The sequence below is a fragment of the Manihot esculenta genome, chromosome 16, assembly GCF_001659605.2.
Source record: "Manihot esculenta cultivar AM560-2 chromosome 16, M.esculenta_v8, whole genome shotgun sequence".
NCBI lineage: Eukaryota > Viridiplantae > Streptophyta > Magnoliopsida > Malpighiales > Euphorbiaceae > Manihot > Manihot esculenta.
Window position 1 is genome coordinate 1,395,408 of NC_035176.2, and position 16,144 is coordinate 1,411,551.

The following is a 16,144-nucleotide window of genomic DNA, read 5'->3' on the forward strand; positions in this document are numbered from 1 at the left end:
TATTAAGAAGAGAGGAAGAGCTTCAAGATCTATGGAACGATGACGAAGGTTCCCAAGAGACAGACCGAGCTGTTGAGTCTGCTGTACAAATCACCACTACACTTGAATCTGAACCAGCTACTGCCCAAACAACACTTGTTGAAGCTTCTGCCATCCAAGAGATAGCAACTATTGTCAAAAATTCAGACTTTGCTACTGTCCAACCTACTGCAAATAGAGACAGCAGTTGTTGTCCACCTGCTGAAAATTCCACAATTACATAAGCAATTGCTGAACCTGCTGTCCAAAAATCAGCAAGTGCTGAATCTACCACCATTGCATCCCTTGTTGTTGTCCAAACACCAGCAACCTCAGAAATTGACACAACTGAACCAGAAGTTATTGCACTTGCTGAACCAGCATCATACACCACTGAAACAGCTCTTGAACAGCCAGCAAAGAAGCAACAAATGGGACAAATGGCTTCATCCTTGAGTAAGCTTGAATCACAAGGAAAGCTACCTTCCCAAACTGAGATAAATCCAAGACAAAATGTTAGTGCCATCACATTAAGGAGTGGAAAGGAGTTGCAAGACAGTAGAACTGAAAAATTGCAAAAACAGGCCATGGAAGAAAATCTACCAGAAAGTGATCAGGGCAGTCGATCTGCCCAAATCACTGACCCAATTGCTAGGCAGACTGAGCAGCCCAGCAATGATCTGCCCAAATCACCAGAGAAGGATCTGCCCAAATCAACAGTCCAGGCAGAATCCAGTCAAAGGCAGAAACAGCAACCAACAGAAAAATTCAAGGTACCTCCCCCCTTTCCTAAAAGATTTACAAGATCTCAAAAAGAAAAAGAGGAGAAAGAGATACTTGAGACACTCTGCAAGGTGGAAATCAATATACCTCTACTTGATGCTATCAAACAAATACCAAGGTATGCTAAATTTCTCAAAGAACTATGCACCAATAGAAGGAAACTTGCCGAACATGAAAAGGTAAGTGTGGGGGAGTGTGTCTCAGCTGTCATTCAAAGGAAACTTCCCACCAAATGCAAGGATAGAGGGATGTTCGCAGTTTCATGCAAAATAGGCAATGTGGGGATAAAGAAGGCCATGTGTGACCTTGGAGCTTCAATCAATGTCATACCCTTTCCATCTTTAACTTGTTGAATGCAGGCACACTCAAGGGCACCAGCATTGTGAGCCAATTAGCTGACCGATCCGTTGTCTATCCCAAGGGAGTACTTGAAGATGTGTTGGTACAAGTGGACCAACTAGTCTTCCCAACTGATTTTTATGTCATTGACATGGAGGAAGACAAGAGCAATACCACCTCTGACATCTTACTTGGGAGACCATTCTTGAGCACAGCAAGAACAAAAATTGATGTGCATGATGGCACATTGACCATGGAGTTTGAAGGGGAAATTATCAAATTCAATGTTCATGAAGCTATGAAATTCCCTAAAGATGTTTCTCCTGTTTATGGCCTTGATGTCATTGATGACTTAAGCCAAGAAATCTTTGATTTTGATCTAGATGACTCACTCAATGCCGATTTGTGCAAGTATGAAGAGATGGACAGCAGTAGCACAAAGACAGACCAGACAGTGATTTGGGCAGTTTTTGCGAGTGATTTGCCCAAATCACTAGTGCAGACAGACCCCGACTTGCCCAAATCACTGGAGCAGACAGACATGACAGAGGGTGATCTGCCCAAATCAACAGGAGATCTGCCCAAATCAACCAGCAGACAGCAGACAGCAAACCAGAAGACAGCAACCACCCCGGATCTGAAGACTCTGCCCGGACACCATAAATATACCTACTTGGAGGCTGGAAATACACTTCCAGTCATAGTATCCAATCAACTCAGCCAGCAAGAAGAGAAAAAACTCTTAAAGGTGTTGAGGAAGCACAAAGAAGCAATTGGGTGGACCTTGGAGGACATAAAAGACACCTCAAGACCATTTGGTGGAGGCTCATCTCACCAGAATCAAGGACAGAATGCAGCATATGGAGCACTTGCTGCAGCTGCTGGTGGACCATTTTCTGCCCCACCACCATGACAGACAGTGATTTGGCGAGTGATTTGCCCAAATCACTAGCCAAATCACCCCCAGGCCAGGAAGTCCCTTTCCCTTTCCTTCTTAAATTTTTTATATAAATGTTTAACCATTGAGGACAATGTTTGGGATAGGTGTAGGGGTATTTACTGTTAGGTTATATTTTTTTTTTCGTTTACATTATCTTTTTGCTTTCTTTTTGTTTCTTTTTGCATTTTTTTGCCCCATAAACACACACCAAAATTTTTTCACACATTTTTCACTTTTTGCACACACACACACAGAATTTTGACTTAACTTTTGCTCTACTCAGCATAGATAACAAGGTTAAAAGAGCTTCCTATCTCATGACCCCATTGATTTTACACCCCTTTAAGCCTAAATTGAATCAATTATAGTGTGCTACCTTCACTTTGGAAGTTATTTTCTTGAATTGAATCTCTAAATTTGCATTGGTCAAGGGAAATAAAAATATAAATACATGCAAATAAAAAGTTAGTGTAACTCCTTATGAGGTGAATTGTCCAAACTGTCATGAAAAGAAAAGAAAAAGAAAAACCAGCACAAAAGCACAAATCATAAAACCTGTTCCTATGGCCAAATAAGCTATGAACAGTGCTAGTAGCCACTTGAACAAGTGACTAACTGAGTAACCGGGGGTGGGTATCACCAATATGCACCTTCGCGTAAAAAGGTTAGTGACTTTTTCAGGCAAGAATAAAAAAGTGCTGCTGAATAAAATAAAATAAAATGCTCAAAGAAGGGCAAGTCACTCTTAGAGGTTGCATTGAGCTTATACAAAGAGAATAAGCATGATTGAATAAAAAACCTTTCCTTTGACCATGATAGGTAAGGGGAAACAAGGAAAAGAGAAGAACAACCTTGGTGCATGTACTCTATACTGTGATACTTCAATTTAGGAGTCTAGGGGGCTGATTAAGTGGTACTTAGGCTCAAAATAAAAAGGAGCTTGATTGACTAAGTTATTTGTTGCTTGAGGACAAGCAAAAAGCTAGGTGTGGCCTTCCCATGTTGCATGAGTACACAGCCTAAACCCTTGTGAGAAGCATCACTATACACCACAAATCCATCTCCAATAGTACTTAATAGTACCAAATACTTAATAGGTATTTAATAGTACATAATAAATACCAAAGGAGAAAAAATAAAATTTAGATATTTAATAGTACCAAATACTTGGCTAAAATAAGTCAGCTAAATAAATACAGTTTAATTCAATCAATACAAAATAAGCTGAATATAAATTGTTAAGATTTCACTGCTAAATAATAAATCCAGAATTCATAAATGTGAAAAATAAAATCCGCATACACTCATAACATGCTCCCTATGGATAATGCTGGCATCTAAGGTATAATAAAATAAAATAATGACAGTCTGAGAGCAATGTTGACATTTTAGACTCTATGATGACAATTTTGGTTCAAGAGCTAATAAAATACTGGTCATACACATGTACAGAGCTACCCCAAAGGGCGACCACCTGACATACGCCCCAAAGGCTATATGTATATCAAAAGTTGTCCCAAAAACAATTTAAATATATGCTAAGCTGAAAATAAATCACATGTCATCAAGGTATTATCTGTTCGGTGTATATACAAAGTATATTAAGCTATTTATTCAGTTGTGCTTTAAATTCAATTTTCATTCATTTAAGAAATATAAATTCATTTTATCATTTTCCATTTTAAATAAATAAAATAGTATATACATATATAAATATATTTAAAAAAAGCATCAATATTATGTATTTATCCACTCATCAGAACTGAGGACAAAATAACCTTAGCTTGCAAGAGCACCCCTATTATCTATACCGAAAGCTGAGTCGTCTCCTAAAATAAAGAAGAAAAATAATATATCAAGTGATAAATAAATATTTTAGAATGAAAATATAAAATATAAAATGCAAAGTTTTAAATATATTTTTAAGAAAAATTCGGCAAATAAACTATAAATATTATTTAGATTAATCTATGAAAATCAAAAAATATAAGATCTCATTAATTGGATCTGATTAAAATATATCTTTTTTTTTAAATTTCAGATTAAAAATTACTATTAAATGGTAGAAAAAATAAATTATATCGTAATAATTTGATTAAAAAGGATAAGACTTACCTATCTAAATATTGAAGTATCTGAAGAAATTATTAAATTTTTGATTTAAATTAATGAAATTTTTGTTTAGATCAACGGAGCAAATGCTCTGTTTTTCTTCGTCTAGGAAGACGACGGACACAAATTGCTTTGGTTTCGTGAAGGTCTCGAAACCAGAGCTTTTAATTAATTTTTTTTTTAATTTTAATTAATTAATTAATTATTATTATTTATTTATTTTATTTTAATAATTTATATATATATATGAACTGAATATAATATATCTCATATAATATCTTTAAAATAAATATATAAAAAAAAATTATAATAAATTATTTCGATTTTTATTTTTCCGTTAATTTATATTAATTTATCTTAATATCAGTTTCTGAAAATTTAATGTTAAAAAATTATACTTTTGATCCCCGAATACTCCGTGAGCTTGACATCCTTCATAATCCTACTCTCCTTGCTCAGCCTCATCATGAACATTCAAGCACAGGTCACCTACCGTTATCATTTTTGCACAAACTCAACTACGTTCACCAGAAACAGCACCTTCCAGGAAAATCTAGATGTTCTTCTCTCTTCCCTTTCATCCAATTCAACCCACCTCAGTGGATTCTACAACACCTCTGCTGGGCAGGACTCCGACAACGTTTATGGCCTCTTTCTCTGCCGTGGTGATCTTAGCACCGATGTTTGCAAAGATTGTGTCACCTTGGCCACCCAAGCTATTATCCAACGCTGCCCCACGCAAAGAGAGGCCATAATCTTTTACGATGAATGCCTACTGCGATATTCAAACCAGTTCATCTTTTCCAGAATGGCCCAAGAACCTGTTTTGTATTTGTTGAACTCACAGAATATAACTGACTCGCGGTTGTCGAGTCCGGTCAAAAATAACCTTTCTATTTATCAACAATTTTACAACTGCAGATAGTGGTGAAAGGATCAAATCCACAGAGAATTGATTACCTATTTATTTTTCTCAACAAGACCAATAAAATAAACTGAAACAATAATAAATTAAAGATGAGATAAAAGACTGAAAGTGAGATCAAATGAGATAAACTGGAAACATAATAAAAATAAATTGCAAATAAAGTAAAATGGGGGGTTTGAGATTGATTGTAGTAACTAATAATGAGAGTAATAATAGAAAGCAAATAATTAAAATAAAATAGTAAATCAATATGAGAAAAGTCCAGTTGAAGATATGGATCCACTTTAGTTGTTTGGGTTGATAATTGAAACTTAAATTATCTTGATTGGTTCAATAGATTAGTTATGGGGTGGAAGACGCTTCTCACCACCATGTCTCTCCTTATGATTAAATTAATTAGGGAACGTTCTCTAATTAATTACTAATTAACAAATTGCCAAGGAACGTCCTTAGGCCATAGGCATCAAAACAATTGTCAATTGCATAAAGAAATAGAGAGATCCAATCCTAACTACCTAAACGTATAGAGATAATGCTAAATCATGCAATTCTTTGGTTTTTATGCAAAGTGTTCTAAGGTCAGAATATTTCCAGCAATTACGGACTAAAAATAATTCCAACTAACAATCAATTAACTTTGCAATTAAAATCAAGTGGCCAATTTGATCAAAACAACAAAATAATCATGTAATTAAAGTATCAATTGCATAAATATTGAACAAAATCAAAGACAATAATTTATTTTCAGATCTCACAACCCATTAAATAATTTTAGTTTCAACCAATTCTCAACTAGAATTAAGAAATTAGCCACTTATTGGCTAAATTAAAAACAGAGAATAAATAAAAAGGAAAAGAAATAAAAACCGAAGGATGGAATTCTGCCTTGCGCTTGGAGCGGCGGAAATTGCCGAGAATTGGGATTCTGGAATTCTTTTTCTTCGGCCACTGAGGCTCCTTAAATAGAGCTGGGAATGTGCCCTAATCAGGAATTTCTGTCCACATGTGTGGGTGAATTGGGTGCGCGAGCGGTCCACGTGAAGAGAGATTTGAGGGAGCTTGCATTGGCGGGCCATGCTGGAGGAGTGGTCCACGTGCTGGTGAAGGCGCGGGCCCATGTGCTGGACTTGGTGCGTTGCTTGGTGAAGTGGATGGTGGAGTGAATTTGGCGGGGCCCATGTGCAATTGGGAATGGTCCACGTGAAGAGACGTGTGGGAGTTGATCTGTTTGAGCGTGAATGTGTGAGCGCGGGCCCATGTGTGAGTGACCATGTGCTTGAGTGGAGAAGTGCTTTGGTCCATTTGCAAGGTGAGCTTGCATGGGCTGGCGAGTCCACGCGAGGAGAGCTGCGCTGGTCCTTTGCGGATTGGGCCGTGGCGTGAGCGTCCCGTGTGAGGTGAATGGAGAAGGCCGGAGCGCTTGGTCCATGATTGTGCTGTCCATGCGTGAAAATGGCGGGAATGGGCTGTCCAAGTGCTTATTTTGAATCCAACTCTGCAGGTTTACTCTCTTTTATTCCAAATAAAGGATTTTCGTCATAATGTCATTTTACATAATTTTCTATAAAATAATATTAAAAACAATAAATTAAACAGAAATCACATGAATATTCATCAATAATATTAATATAAAATGTACTAAATTATGCTCTACCAATAACAGATCAGTAACGTTTTAACGAGATAGTGGACACCACCATGGACGATACAGCTTTGCAGGCTGCAAACGCTTCAGATGGTAAAAAGTTCGCAATCAAGAAAGTGAATATCACTCAGAGTCAAAGCCTCTATACACTGGCGCAGTGCACGCCTGACATATCTGTGTCTGTGTGTGGACAATGTCTCCAGTTAGCTATATCTCGGTTACCTGGTTGCTGTAGTGGAAAGCAAGGAGGAAGAGTTTTATTCCCAAGCTGTAATATTCGGTATGAGATATATGAGTTCTATAATGCAACCGCTTTACCACCTCCTTCTCCTCCTCCTCCTCCAGCAGTAACAAGACCACAAGGTAAAGTTGATTTTGCACTATCTTTTGTCTCTGTTAATTACGATGAATATTCAGACATGTTTCTGTATTCACGCAGGAAAAAGCGGCGTCTCAAGAGCTACAATTATAGCAATTGTTGCTTCAGTTACTGCGTCTATTTTACTCATCTTCATGGGTTACTATTTACGTTGTAGGCGAGAAAGAAAGAAATATGGCACCATAAGGGAAAACAGCGGTAAAGAATGATAAATTTCTTTGTTTCATTTTCACACATAAAAAAAAAAAGAAAAGAAAAGAAAAAAGCCACCTCTGTGTTTCGTTAAAGAACTGAATTAATTTACATCTACAGCCGACAGTGATATTACAACGGTTGAGTCCTTGCAATTTGATTTGGGTACAATAGAAGCTGCTACAAATAATTTCTCCAATGATAATAAATTGGGTGAAGGTGGATTTGGTGAGGTTTATAAGGTAAGAGGTTATTAGCAATCATCTAATTAAAGATGGTATATTGATTTTCTTGCATTCAAAAGAGTGAACTAATCAAAAGAAAGGTCGATTTTGGGATGTAAGAAGCTATGAAGAAGAGCCTGTCTAACGTAGATAAGTTCTCAGGGAATAATGTCTAATGGACAAGCAATAGCTGTGAAGAGGCTGTCGAGAAATTCTTTACAAGGTGCAGAAGAATTCAAGAATGAGGTCCTGTTGGTAGCCAAGCTTCAACACAGAAATTTAGTGAGGCTGCTAGGATTTTGCCTGGAAGGAGAAGAAAAGATCCTGGTTTATGAATTTGTTCCCAACAAAAGCCTCGACTACTTTCTATTCGGTCTGAATTTCCTAAATATTTTACTATGAATGCATAATTCCAATATTGATGATGTACATGCACTTGTTTCTTCCCACGCAAATTAATGCTTCTTCTGAATTTAACACCAAATTTGACTCGGATATTTGATTTCATGATTGTTAGATCCTGAGAAGCGAAGGCAATTGAATTGGCCAAGGCGTTACAAGATAATAGAAGAAATTGCTCGAGGAATTCTATATCTTCATGAGGATTCTCGCCTCAGAATCATACACCGTGATCTTAAAGCTAGTAATATTTTATTAAATGAAGATATGCATCCAAAAGTTTCAGATTTTGGTATGGCTAAGATTTTTGGAGTTGATCAAACTCAAGGGAATACTAGTAGAATTGTCGGAACATAGTAAGTTTGCAATTCTATTTTTTTTTAGCTTAATGTTGCAAGAGTCGTTATATAATTGTGAGCTCTTGAGTTCGATACTGCTTTGCATGATCTCACTTGCATTATAATACATTCAAATATTTAAATTTTAGTGTTACCTCAATAAGAAATCGTGTAGATTTCATAGTATATTTATATTATAGCTATGCACAGACTTAGTTTAGGCTAAGTGTTGCCTGGAAAAAAATTGTGTTTTGTCATAACATTTACTCTATCAATTAATGTCGCTCGTAGTTCACACCATTGATAAGTGTTCCTCTGGTTCACTTCTGAAGTATTGCTCATAGTCTCTCCTATGTTATATTTAATATTCTTGCACCATTCCTGCAAGCAAAACAAATATGAGAGCCTTTGCCTCAATTCTGTCTCAGGAGGCCTCTTGCCTCAACTCTATCTCAGGAGGCCTCTTGTCTCAACTATGTCTCAGGAGGCCTCTTGCCTCAATTATGTATCAGGAGGCCTCTTGCCTCAATTTTGAGTGGAATGGTCTTGGGATTCTCAGATGGCCTCAAGCTCTATTGGCTCATCCTCCCCCCATCACTACACCTTGAGGTCATTACTCTCTCTCCAGGGGGCCACAAAGAAATTATGTAACACCTAGTCATTACCCTCTCTCCAGAAGACATTTCCAATGGAGTGTGCAGTACTAGGTCATTACCTTTCTCCCAATGGTGTCCCCAGTGGAGCGTGCAGCACCTCTAGTTAATATGGCCAGTCTCGCCCGAAGGCTCATGCTTTTGTCTTCTTTGCCTCACAACGTGCTACTACTCCTCGTAGCTTCATAATTAGGAGGTCACTGCCTCCCCCTTTCATCGCTTTACGCTCGCGATCACCCCATTGGGTGTCGTTCGCATGAAGAAGGTTTTGGGCGGCTTCAATCTCCCGACAATCTGGCTATCATAGCCAACAATGTTCGCTTTTCCCTCTCTAGTGCCTCAAGGCACTGCTAACCAGAGTCGATCTCCAACGCCTTCTCCACTTAGGTGGCATAGAAAACCAACCAGGCAGCACGATTCTCACCCTTATCTCAAGGGCCTTCGTGCGTGTACCAAACTTCGTCATTCGTTTATACTGGTCGCAGATCTTTTGGCTCTGATACCAACTGTCACGGTTTCAGATTTTTGCACTCGCCTGGAACCGTGCGGCACTTGACTCGAACACCTTCAAGCCAAGTCAGCCTTACGAATCACCCGCTATTCTGTGAACATGAATCACCTGTGAACATGAATACCCTGGTTAGTCAAGGTTATGTATAAACAGACAACGAAACCAACAGGCCGCATTCCATCAGAAGCCTCACAATAGGCTCAAAAGATAAGAACTGAACATGATAATTCATGAACATGCTACTTATTTTATTCCAGGGGCAAAATAGTAATTATACATTATCATCGACGCAATCGTTACAATAATTCTCACCTCCCTTGTAGACAGGGGGGACGGTCTACAAGGACTGAAGGCATAACTCAGGATCCCCGTAGGCCTACGGTAGCCAACTGGGCCCAGTCCCAGCTGGTGGCCAACTAGTCACTCCCCCTAAAGAGTCTTAGGAACAATTAGGCTTGTGGCAAGAGGAGACATCAATATGTCTCATATGACACCCCCCAAAATAAATACATGGAAAGGAATTACAACAAATTGTCTCGCCTCTTATCTTTCTATTAATTTTTACTAATTTATTCCACTATTGCTTCGTGAGAATTTCAATATTGAAAAATTACGATTTTGATTCCTGAAAACTCTGACCTTGACACAATGCATGGGCAATTCTCAGTCAAATCAGACTTATACAGCTTTGGCGTCTTGCTTCTTGAGATAATTTGTGGAAAAAAGAACAGTTCTTTCTATCAAACTGACGGCGTTGAGGATCTCGTCAGCCATGTGAGTCCAAATTTGTCCCCTTTTGCTATCACTTCATCACCTCCAAGCAATAATTAACAGAATCGGAAACTGTGGAAATAAATAATTCAACTTTCATTGCAGATCTGGAAACACTGGAGAAATGAAACTCCTTTTGAAGTGGTAGATTCAGTTCTGAGAGATTCATATTCAAGAAATGAAGTCTTAAGGTGCATCCAAATAGGCTTGTTATGCGTTCAGGAAGATCCTTCCGACAGACCAACAATGGCGAAAATTGTTCTCTTGTTCAGTAGTTACTCTGTTACTCTGCCAGTTCCCCAACAGCCAGCCTTTTTTCTTCACAGCAAATCGGGGCAGATCATGCCAGGGAATGGGTTGGATTCGGAACAGTCCACTAATAAGTCAGTGTCATGGTCTGTCGATGAAGGATCAATTACTGAAGTATATCCTCGTTAGTGAATGTAATGAAATTTTCTTGGAGGTAAGTGGTAGAAGTTTTCAAGGATTGGAAACTTTGATCTTTTAATTTCAATTTACGTTTCAATCTTCAGTGTTAGTGTTGTTGTTATGACACTTTATTACAATAAATTAAATTAAATTATTGTAAAATTTTTAATTTTAAATGGAGAATAAGAAAATTAACTAATAATTTTTTATTAATAAAATTATTTATTTTTATTGATTATATGAGTTAAATTTTAGATATATTATTTCATAGTCTATATTGTGATCCTATTCAAAAATTTTATATTATTGTTTAAAATAATATTTTATGAGATTTTTAATGGTAGAAGAAGGGTGGATTGATGCTGTAACGTGGCATTATTTATAAAATACATTAAAATTATAATTTAAGAGTTTTGAGAGATTTTGGGAGATTGTATCACACTATTATTTATTATAGTAAAAATTTTATTTCTACTTTATCTATAAATGATAAATTTTATGATCAAATCATGTTAAATTTTTGTATTTATTTATTTTCACTCCCTTATATTGTGATTGTTGATCGTTTATCTCCTTCAAGAATTTTAGTTAAAGTTGTTAATAAAATTGTTATTATATATGTTATTTATTATTAAAATTATTACTTAATAATTATTAGTTATTTATGATTTAAAATTATTATTTATAAATAACAATAGAAATTTTGGATGATTAAATTATTTTACGACAAAAATAATTGTATAACAAAAGGTCACTATATCTAAAAAAAAGCTTAATTCAGTGGTACATAAATCATATTAAAAAAAATTAATTTTTATTTTCACTTTAATAAATTAATTATGGTATAATTTGAGAACTAAAATGTAATTTACCATAAAAAAAAAAAAAAACTTATTTGGGCAAACATTAAAAATTACAGAGGAAAGCTCAACTTATTTCCATAATCACAGGTACATGGTCTCTGCAATTTAACTAAAGAGTTAAATTGTTGAGAGTACCAAAACAAAATTAATGACAATCAATGCAACCTTTGGGAAGACAAATGATGATTAGGATGTGCGGCTCAAATTGAATAAAATAATTTGTATTTTTCACTTGATTCAAAATATTAATCTAAATTATATACTAATTTTCAAGGTTGTTAATATATATATTAGCATACCAATTTGTAATTAGCAGATGTGGATTATCTCAATCCCACGAGGGCTGGGTCTCACATTGGTCTGTATATTTAACGTGGTTCCATCTCTGCAATTGAGCACTGATTAGCTGAAGGTTGGGCAGATCGGCTTTTGGATTGAGTACCAATTGTGATTGGCCCTTTTTGGCCATGCAGAAAATATGCAGGTCTTGACAATTCAGAAAGAATAGCAGAGCAGCTATCAAGCATGAGAATCACCGAAGCCATAGTTAGTTGGCCTTTTAGCTGCATCTTCTTGTATGCATAGTAATCCTATTTGGACACATCTCAGGATTTCATTTGTCGAAGCAGCTCCTACCAGAACAGGATCTATGATTTTTGAAGCAGTACCTGCATTCCAATTCTTCCATGCCTGCACAAAATATTTTAACTTTTTTTTATTTGTCCATATCAAGTAGCCAAGGTAAAGGAGAAATATAAAGATAAAAATGTTTTGCTTACATATGTTAAAAGGTTTCCTTCTCCTTCTCCTTCGTCGTTTCGGAATTTATTAATGCTTTGACCACTAATAATTTCCAAAATTAATACACCAAAACTAAAAATATCTGACTTCGCTGAGACGATCCCATGAAACACATACTCTGGTGCCATGTAGCCACTGAATTCAACAATTACTTGATTAATTAATGTTGCAAGAACTATTTATGTTTCAACTACAAGATTTAACAATGTTCTTATACTTACAAGGTTCCCATAATTTTACTTGTAGCATACTGGGATTGATTTGTTGGAAATAATCTTGCTGTTCCGAAATCCGAAATTTTAGGATTCATTTGTTCATCTAGCAAAATATTACCGACTTTGAGATCGCGATGAATAACTCGAAGTTGAGAATCTTGATGAAGGTAAAGAATTCCTCGAGCTATGCCCACTATGATTTTGTAGCGTGTGTTCCAATCCATTAGTAAACGCTTCTCTTGATCTGCAAATTGTCTAGGGATGCTTAAAAAAAGGAAAATACAGTAGCTAATTATCAAAACATCACTAAATAAATTAACTTCAGGAATACCATATATGAAATGGTCGAGACTTGAATTTGTAAGAAATTCATAAATGAGAAGCCTTTCATTTCTTTCAAAACAGAATCCCAATAGCCTAACCAAATTCCTGTGTTGAAGTCTGGCCACTAACATGACTTCGTTCTTAAAATCAACTTCTCCTTGCTTAGATTTTCTTGCTAGCCTCTTTATAGCTACGACTTGGCCATCTGGAAGCACACCCTGAGCCATAATCATTGAAAAAAACGAAAGAAAGAGATGAAAATAAAATTGAATCATGGAATTTTGCTTAGTAAACATTAATTTTCATACGTTGTGGCTAAATGATTACCTTGTAAACAGCACCGAATCCACCTTGTCCGAGCTTATTATTATCAGAGAAGTCGTTTGTTGCAAGTCTGATAGTCTCAAAATTGAATTTCAGGCACTCTGTGCTACTAATTTCTTCCAAATCTTCACAAAATCAACAAATTTCTTAGTTTTTCTCCCTTCAAATCAAACAGAGACCAAGGTTAATTACATAGAACAACGATGATAACTTACTTTCGGTCTTTTTCTTACAGCTCCTATAATAGAAAAAGCTGCAAGCGAGGCCAACAAGTGCTGCGAAGAAACTTGTAGGAACAGTGATGATTACAACAGTTCGAGCTGCTGTAGCTCCGTTATCTGTCCAGGCCAGATATAAAAATTTCATATGGATATATATATATATATATATATATATATAGATATATATGCTTCACTCAAAAATTGAAATATAATGGAAAGAAATGATGAAACAAAAGCTTACCTTTGGTGGTGGTGTTATTGGCTGGTGGAGGAAAAATACTGAGTGGCGGAGGAGGCGGCGGCGAAGGTGAAAGAGTTGGAGCATCAGCAATAGAATTATAAAATGGATACAATTCCCATCGGAAAATACAGCTAGGTTTATTAACATAACCTCCTTGTTTCCCATAGCAACAAGATCGATAATATCCCACAGTCTCTCGTAGGCAATAGCTGCAATTACGCTCGGAAATATCAGGAGTGCACTGCATCAATGCGTATATTTTCTGAGTGGGTGTTAAATTTGCTTCTTCAGTAGCAAATTTAACCTTAGAAGATCCCCTGGAAGCTCTTGCTACCATACGACACTACAAGAATCAGGAAAATCACCAACGGTAATTTCCGTTGGTGAGCGTTGAAAATCCATTAGTGGAACATTTCACTAACGGATTTGTGACGGATTCATTCTGTCTGGAAAATCCTCGTTGGTAAATTATTCACCAACGGAAATTTCTATCCGTTGATGACACTAACGGATCACCAACGAAAATTTCCGTTGGTGACACCAACGGATCACTAACGGAAATTTCCGTTGGTGTCATTAACGGAAATTTCCGATGGTGACACTAACGGATCACCAACGGAAATTTCCGTTGGTGACACCAACGGATCATTAACGGAAATTTCCGTTGGTGTCATTAACGGAAATTTCCGATGGTGACACTAACGGATCACCAACGGAAATTTCCGTTGGTGACACCAATGGAAATTCCGTTGGTGACACCAATGGAAATTCCGTTGGTAATCCGTTGGTGATCCATAAAATTGCAAACCCGTTTATTTTTATACATTATTATGTATTCCCGGTAACGTTACTTGGCCTCCTAAATCTGGCAATCAATAACTATGAAGATAAACTCTAATTTGTAGACATCAAAGTAACTCCTGGTTATTCTTAAAACCCTGAAATTATCTTGAATGAAAGCATTTATATTCAGAATCAATTCAACAATGAGAATAAATAAAAAGCTAGGTTCATTATGTTACAGGCTAGCTTGAGATGTCATCTCATCAGTTATCTTCTACATCAAACCAGAAATAAACACAAGTTCGAGAACATATGACTCGAACTCGCTGCAAAGCCAGCTTCCCACTTGTAACAACAGCCTTGGAACCCCCTTCTATCCGAGTTTGAGAAACAGAAACACCATCACAACTAGTCTTCACAGAGGAGGAGAAAATCTCACTCCCCCAGCTGTAGTCACGATTGGGCATGAGAGATAGTCCAAAGGGTTTGACTCACATTGAAGGATGCAGCCATCTATAGTTAGCCTTCCACTTCTATGAAGCAAGCAACAACCAAGCTCTGCCTTCACTGTTAGGTTCGCCAATTTGCAAGTGGACAGGAACTCCAATGCACTGCAAAAACAATAACAACAGTACCAATTATGTCTTGTGATGGAAATTAAAGGATAGTGACCTGTAGGAGTCTACTCTAAGATGTTGGAGAACGAAATTTTGCAGTGAAGAGCTAGGCATGGAAATCTGTAAATCTTTATCAGTCTGATAAACCAAGCAGCAGACAACCACATCTCAATTACTCAAGAATTGCATGCATGTCAGAGCCTTAATATTGATATTTAAGGTAATAGGATGATATTGAATGGGTACTTTTGTGATAGCTACTAACTATGATAATAACTAATTTCAATATGTTTTATGATGCTATAACAGGCACAATAAGCATGAAAGATATTGCTCATAGCATAAGGTCAAGAATGCAGGAAGTATCATCCTTCACTATTGGTATACTGGAATAAATGCATCATCCCTAAACTCCAGTTCATGGTCACTTACATGCAATGTACGGATGGTCCTAGTTAAACTGAAATCCAATGAGATACAAGATAAGGGCAAAGCAATGCAATTGTCGTCCTGCATACCTGTCTGAACCTCGGGAACACAAGAGTGTTGTTTCATCAGGAGCCTCACCTCCACCAATCTGAACAAAGTAAGTTGAGATAAACAGTGAACAGGTGGAAGAATTAATAACTCCAGAAGTTAACTTTTACTTTGCTTTACGAAATCAAAGAACAAGATTAACAAATTAGCATAACAGTGTAAACACTTCAAGTGCACCTGCTGGAAAACTTAAGTCACAGTTGTGCTGGAAAACCTTCAAAAAAAAAAAAGCAGAAAAATTAAAATATCACAGTTGCATGGAATAAAAAAAAGAATAAAAATCAAACTTACATATTAAAATTGTGAAATGCATGATTTACTTCACATCATACTCAGCATCCCATAAACAAGATATACATAACCACAAATTAAAATAACTACTCCAATTCACCTAGTTAATTCTAAAGATTTGCTCAAAGATACCTTTACTTAAGTCAACACATCCATACTCATCAGAGAGAATAATAATATCAATAATTTAACCCACAAATAAACTACTGATAGGCGGTTGTCGAAGCCGTAAAAAATAAACCTATTAAACAATCAACAATAAACTT

General features: G+C 36.5%; 3 protein-coding genes and 1 pseudogene across 3 annotated transcripts; 1 reads left to right on the forward strand and 3 right to left on the reverse strand.

Annotated features, from left to right (window-relative positions):
- Positions 1–7,155: 7,155 nt before the first annotated feature.
- LOC122722117 (cysteine-rich receptor-like protein kinase 10) lies at positions 7,156–10,770 on the forward strand. The gene is made up of 7 exons (XM_043951933.1): positions 7,156–7,342; positions 7,457–7,578; positions 7,723–7,933; positions 8,078–8,315; positions 8,360–8,369; positions 10,095–10,235; positions 10,338–10,770. Exons 1-7 carry the CDS (start codon positions 7,171–7,173, stop codon positions 10,668–10,670), a joined length of 1,227 nt encoding a protein of 408 aa, XP_043807868.1. The 5' UTR covers positions 7,156–7,170; the 3' UTR covers positions 10,671–10,770.
- An 822-nt stretch (positions 10,771–11,592) lies between these two features.
- LOC110607201 (cysteine-rich receptor-like protein kinase 29) lies at positions 11,593–13,320 on the reverse strand (the record flags this gene model as incomplete). Its single annotated transcript, XM_021746267.2, is given in 6 exon segments — positions 11,593–12,072; positions 12,074–12,214; positions 12,304–12,460; positions 12,547–12,784; positions 12,872–13,082; positions 13,192–13,320. Coding segments are annotated over 6 exon segments (1,056 nt in total), but the record flags the coding sequence as incomplete, so codon positions are not given.
- Positions 13,309–14,324, reverse strand: LOC122722133 (putative cysteine-rich receptor-like protein kinase 35). The gene is made up of 3 exons (XM_043952052.1): positions 14,207–14,324; positions 13,651–13,980; positions 13,309–13,526 (listed from the first exon to the last, which is right to left on the reverse strand). The coding sequence occupies exons 1-3, from the start codon at positions 14,322–14,324 to the stop codon at positions 13,351–13,353; spliced, it is 624 nt and encodes a 207-aa protein (XP_043807987.1). The 3' UTR covers positions 13,309–13,350.
- A 254-nt stretch (positions 14,325–14,578) lies between these two features.
- LOC122722134 lies at positions 14,579–15,693 on the reverse strand (annotated as a pseudogene).
- Positions 15,694–16,144: the final 451 nt, after the last annotated feature.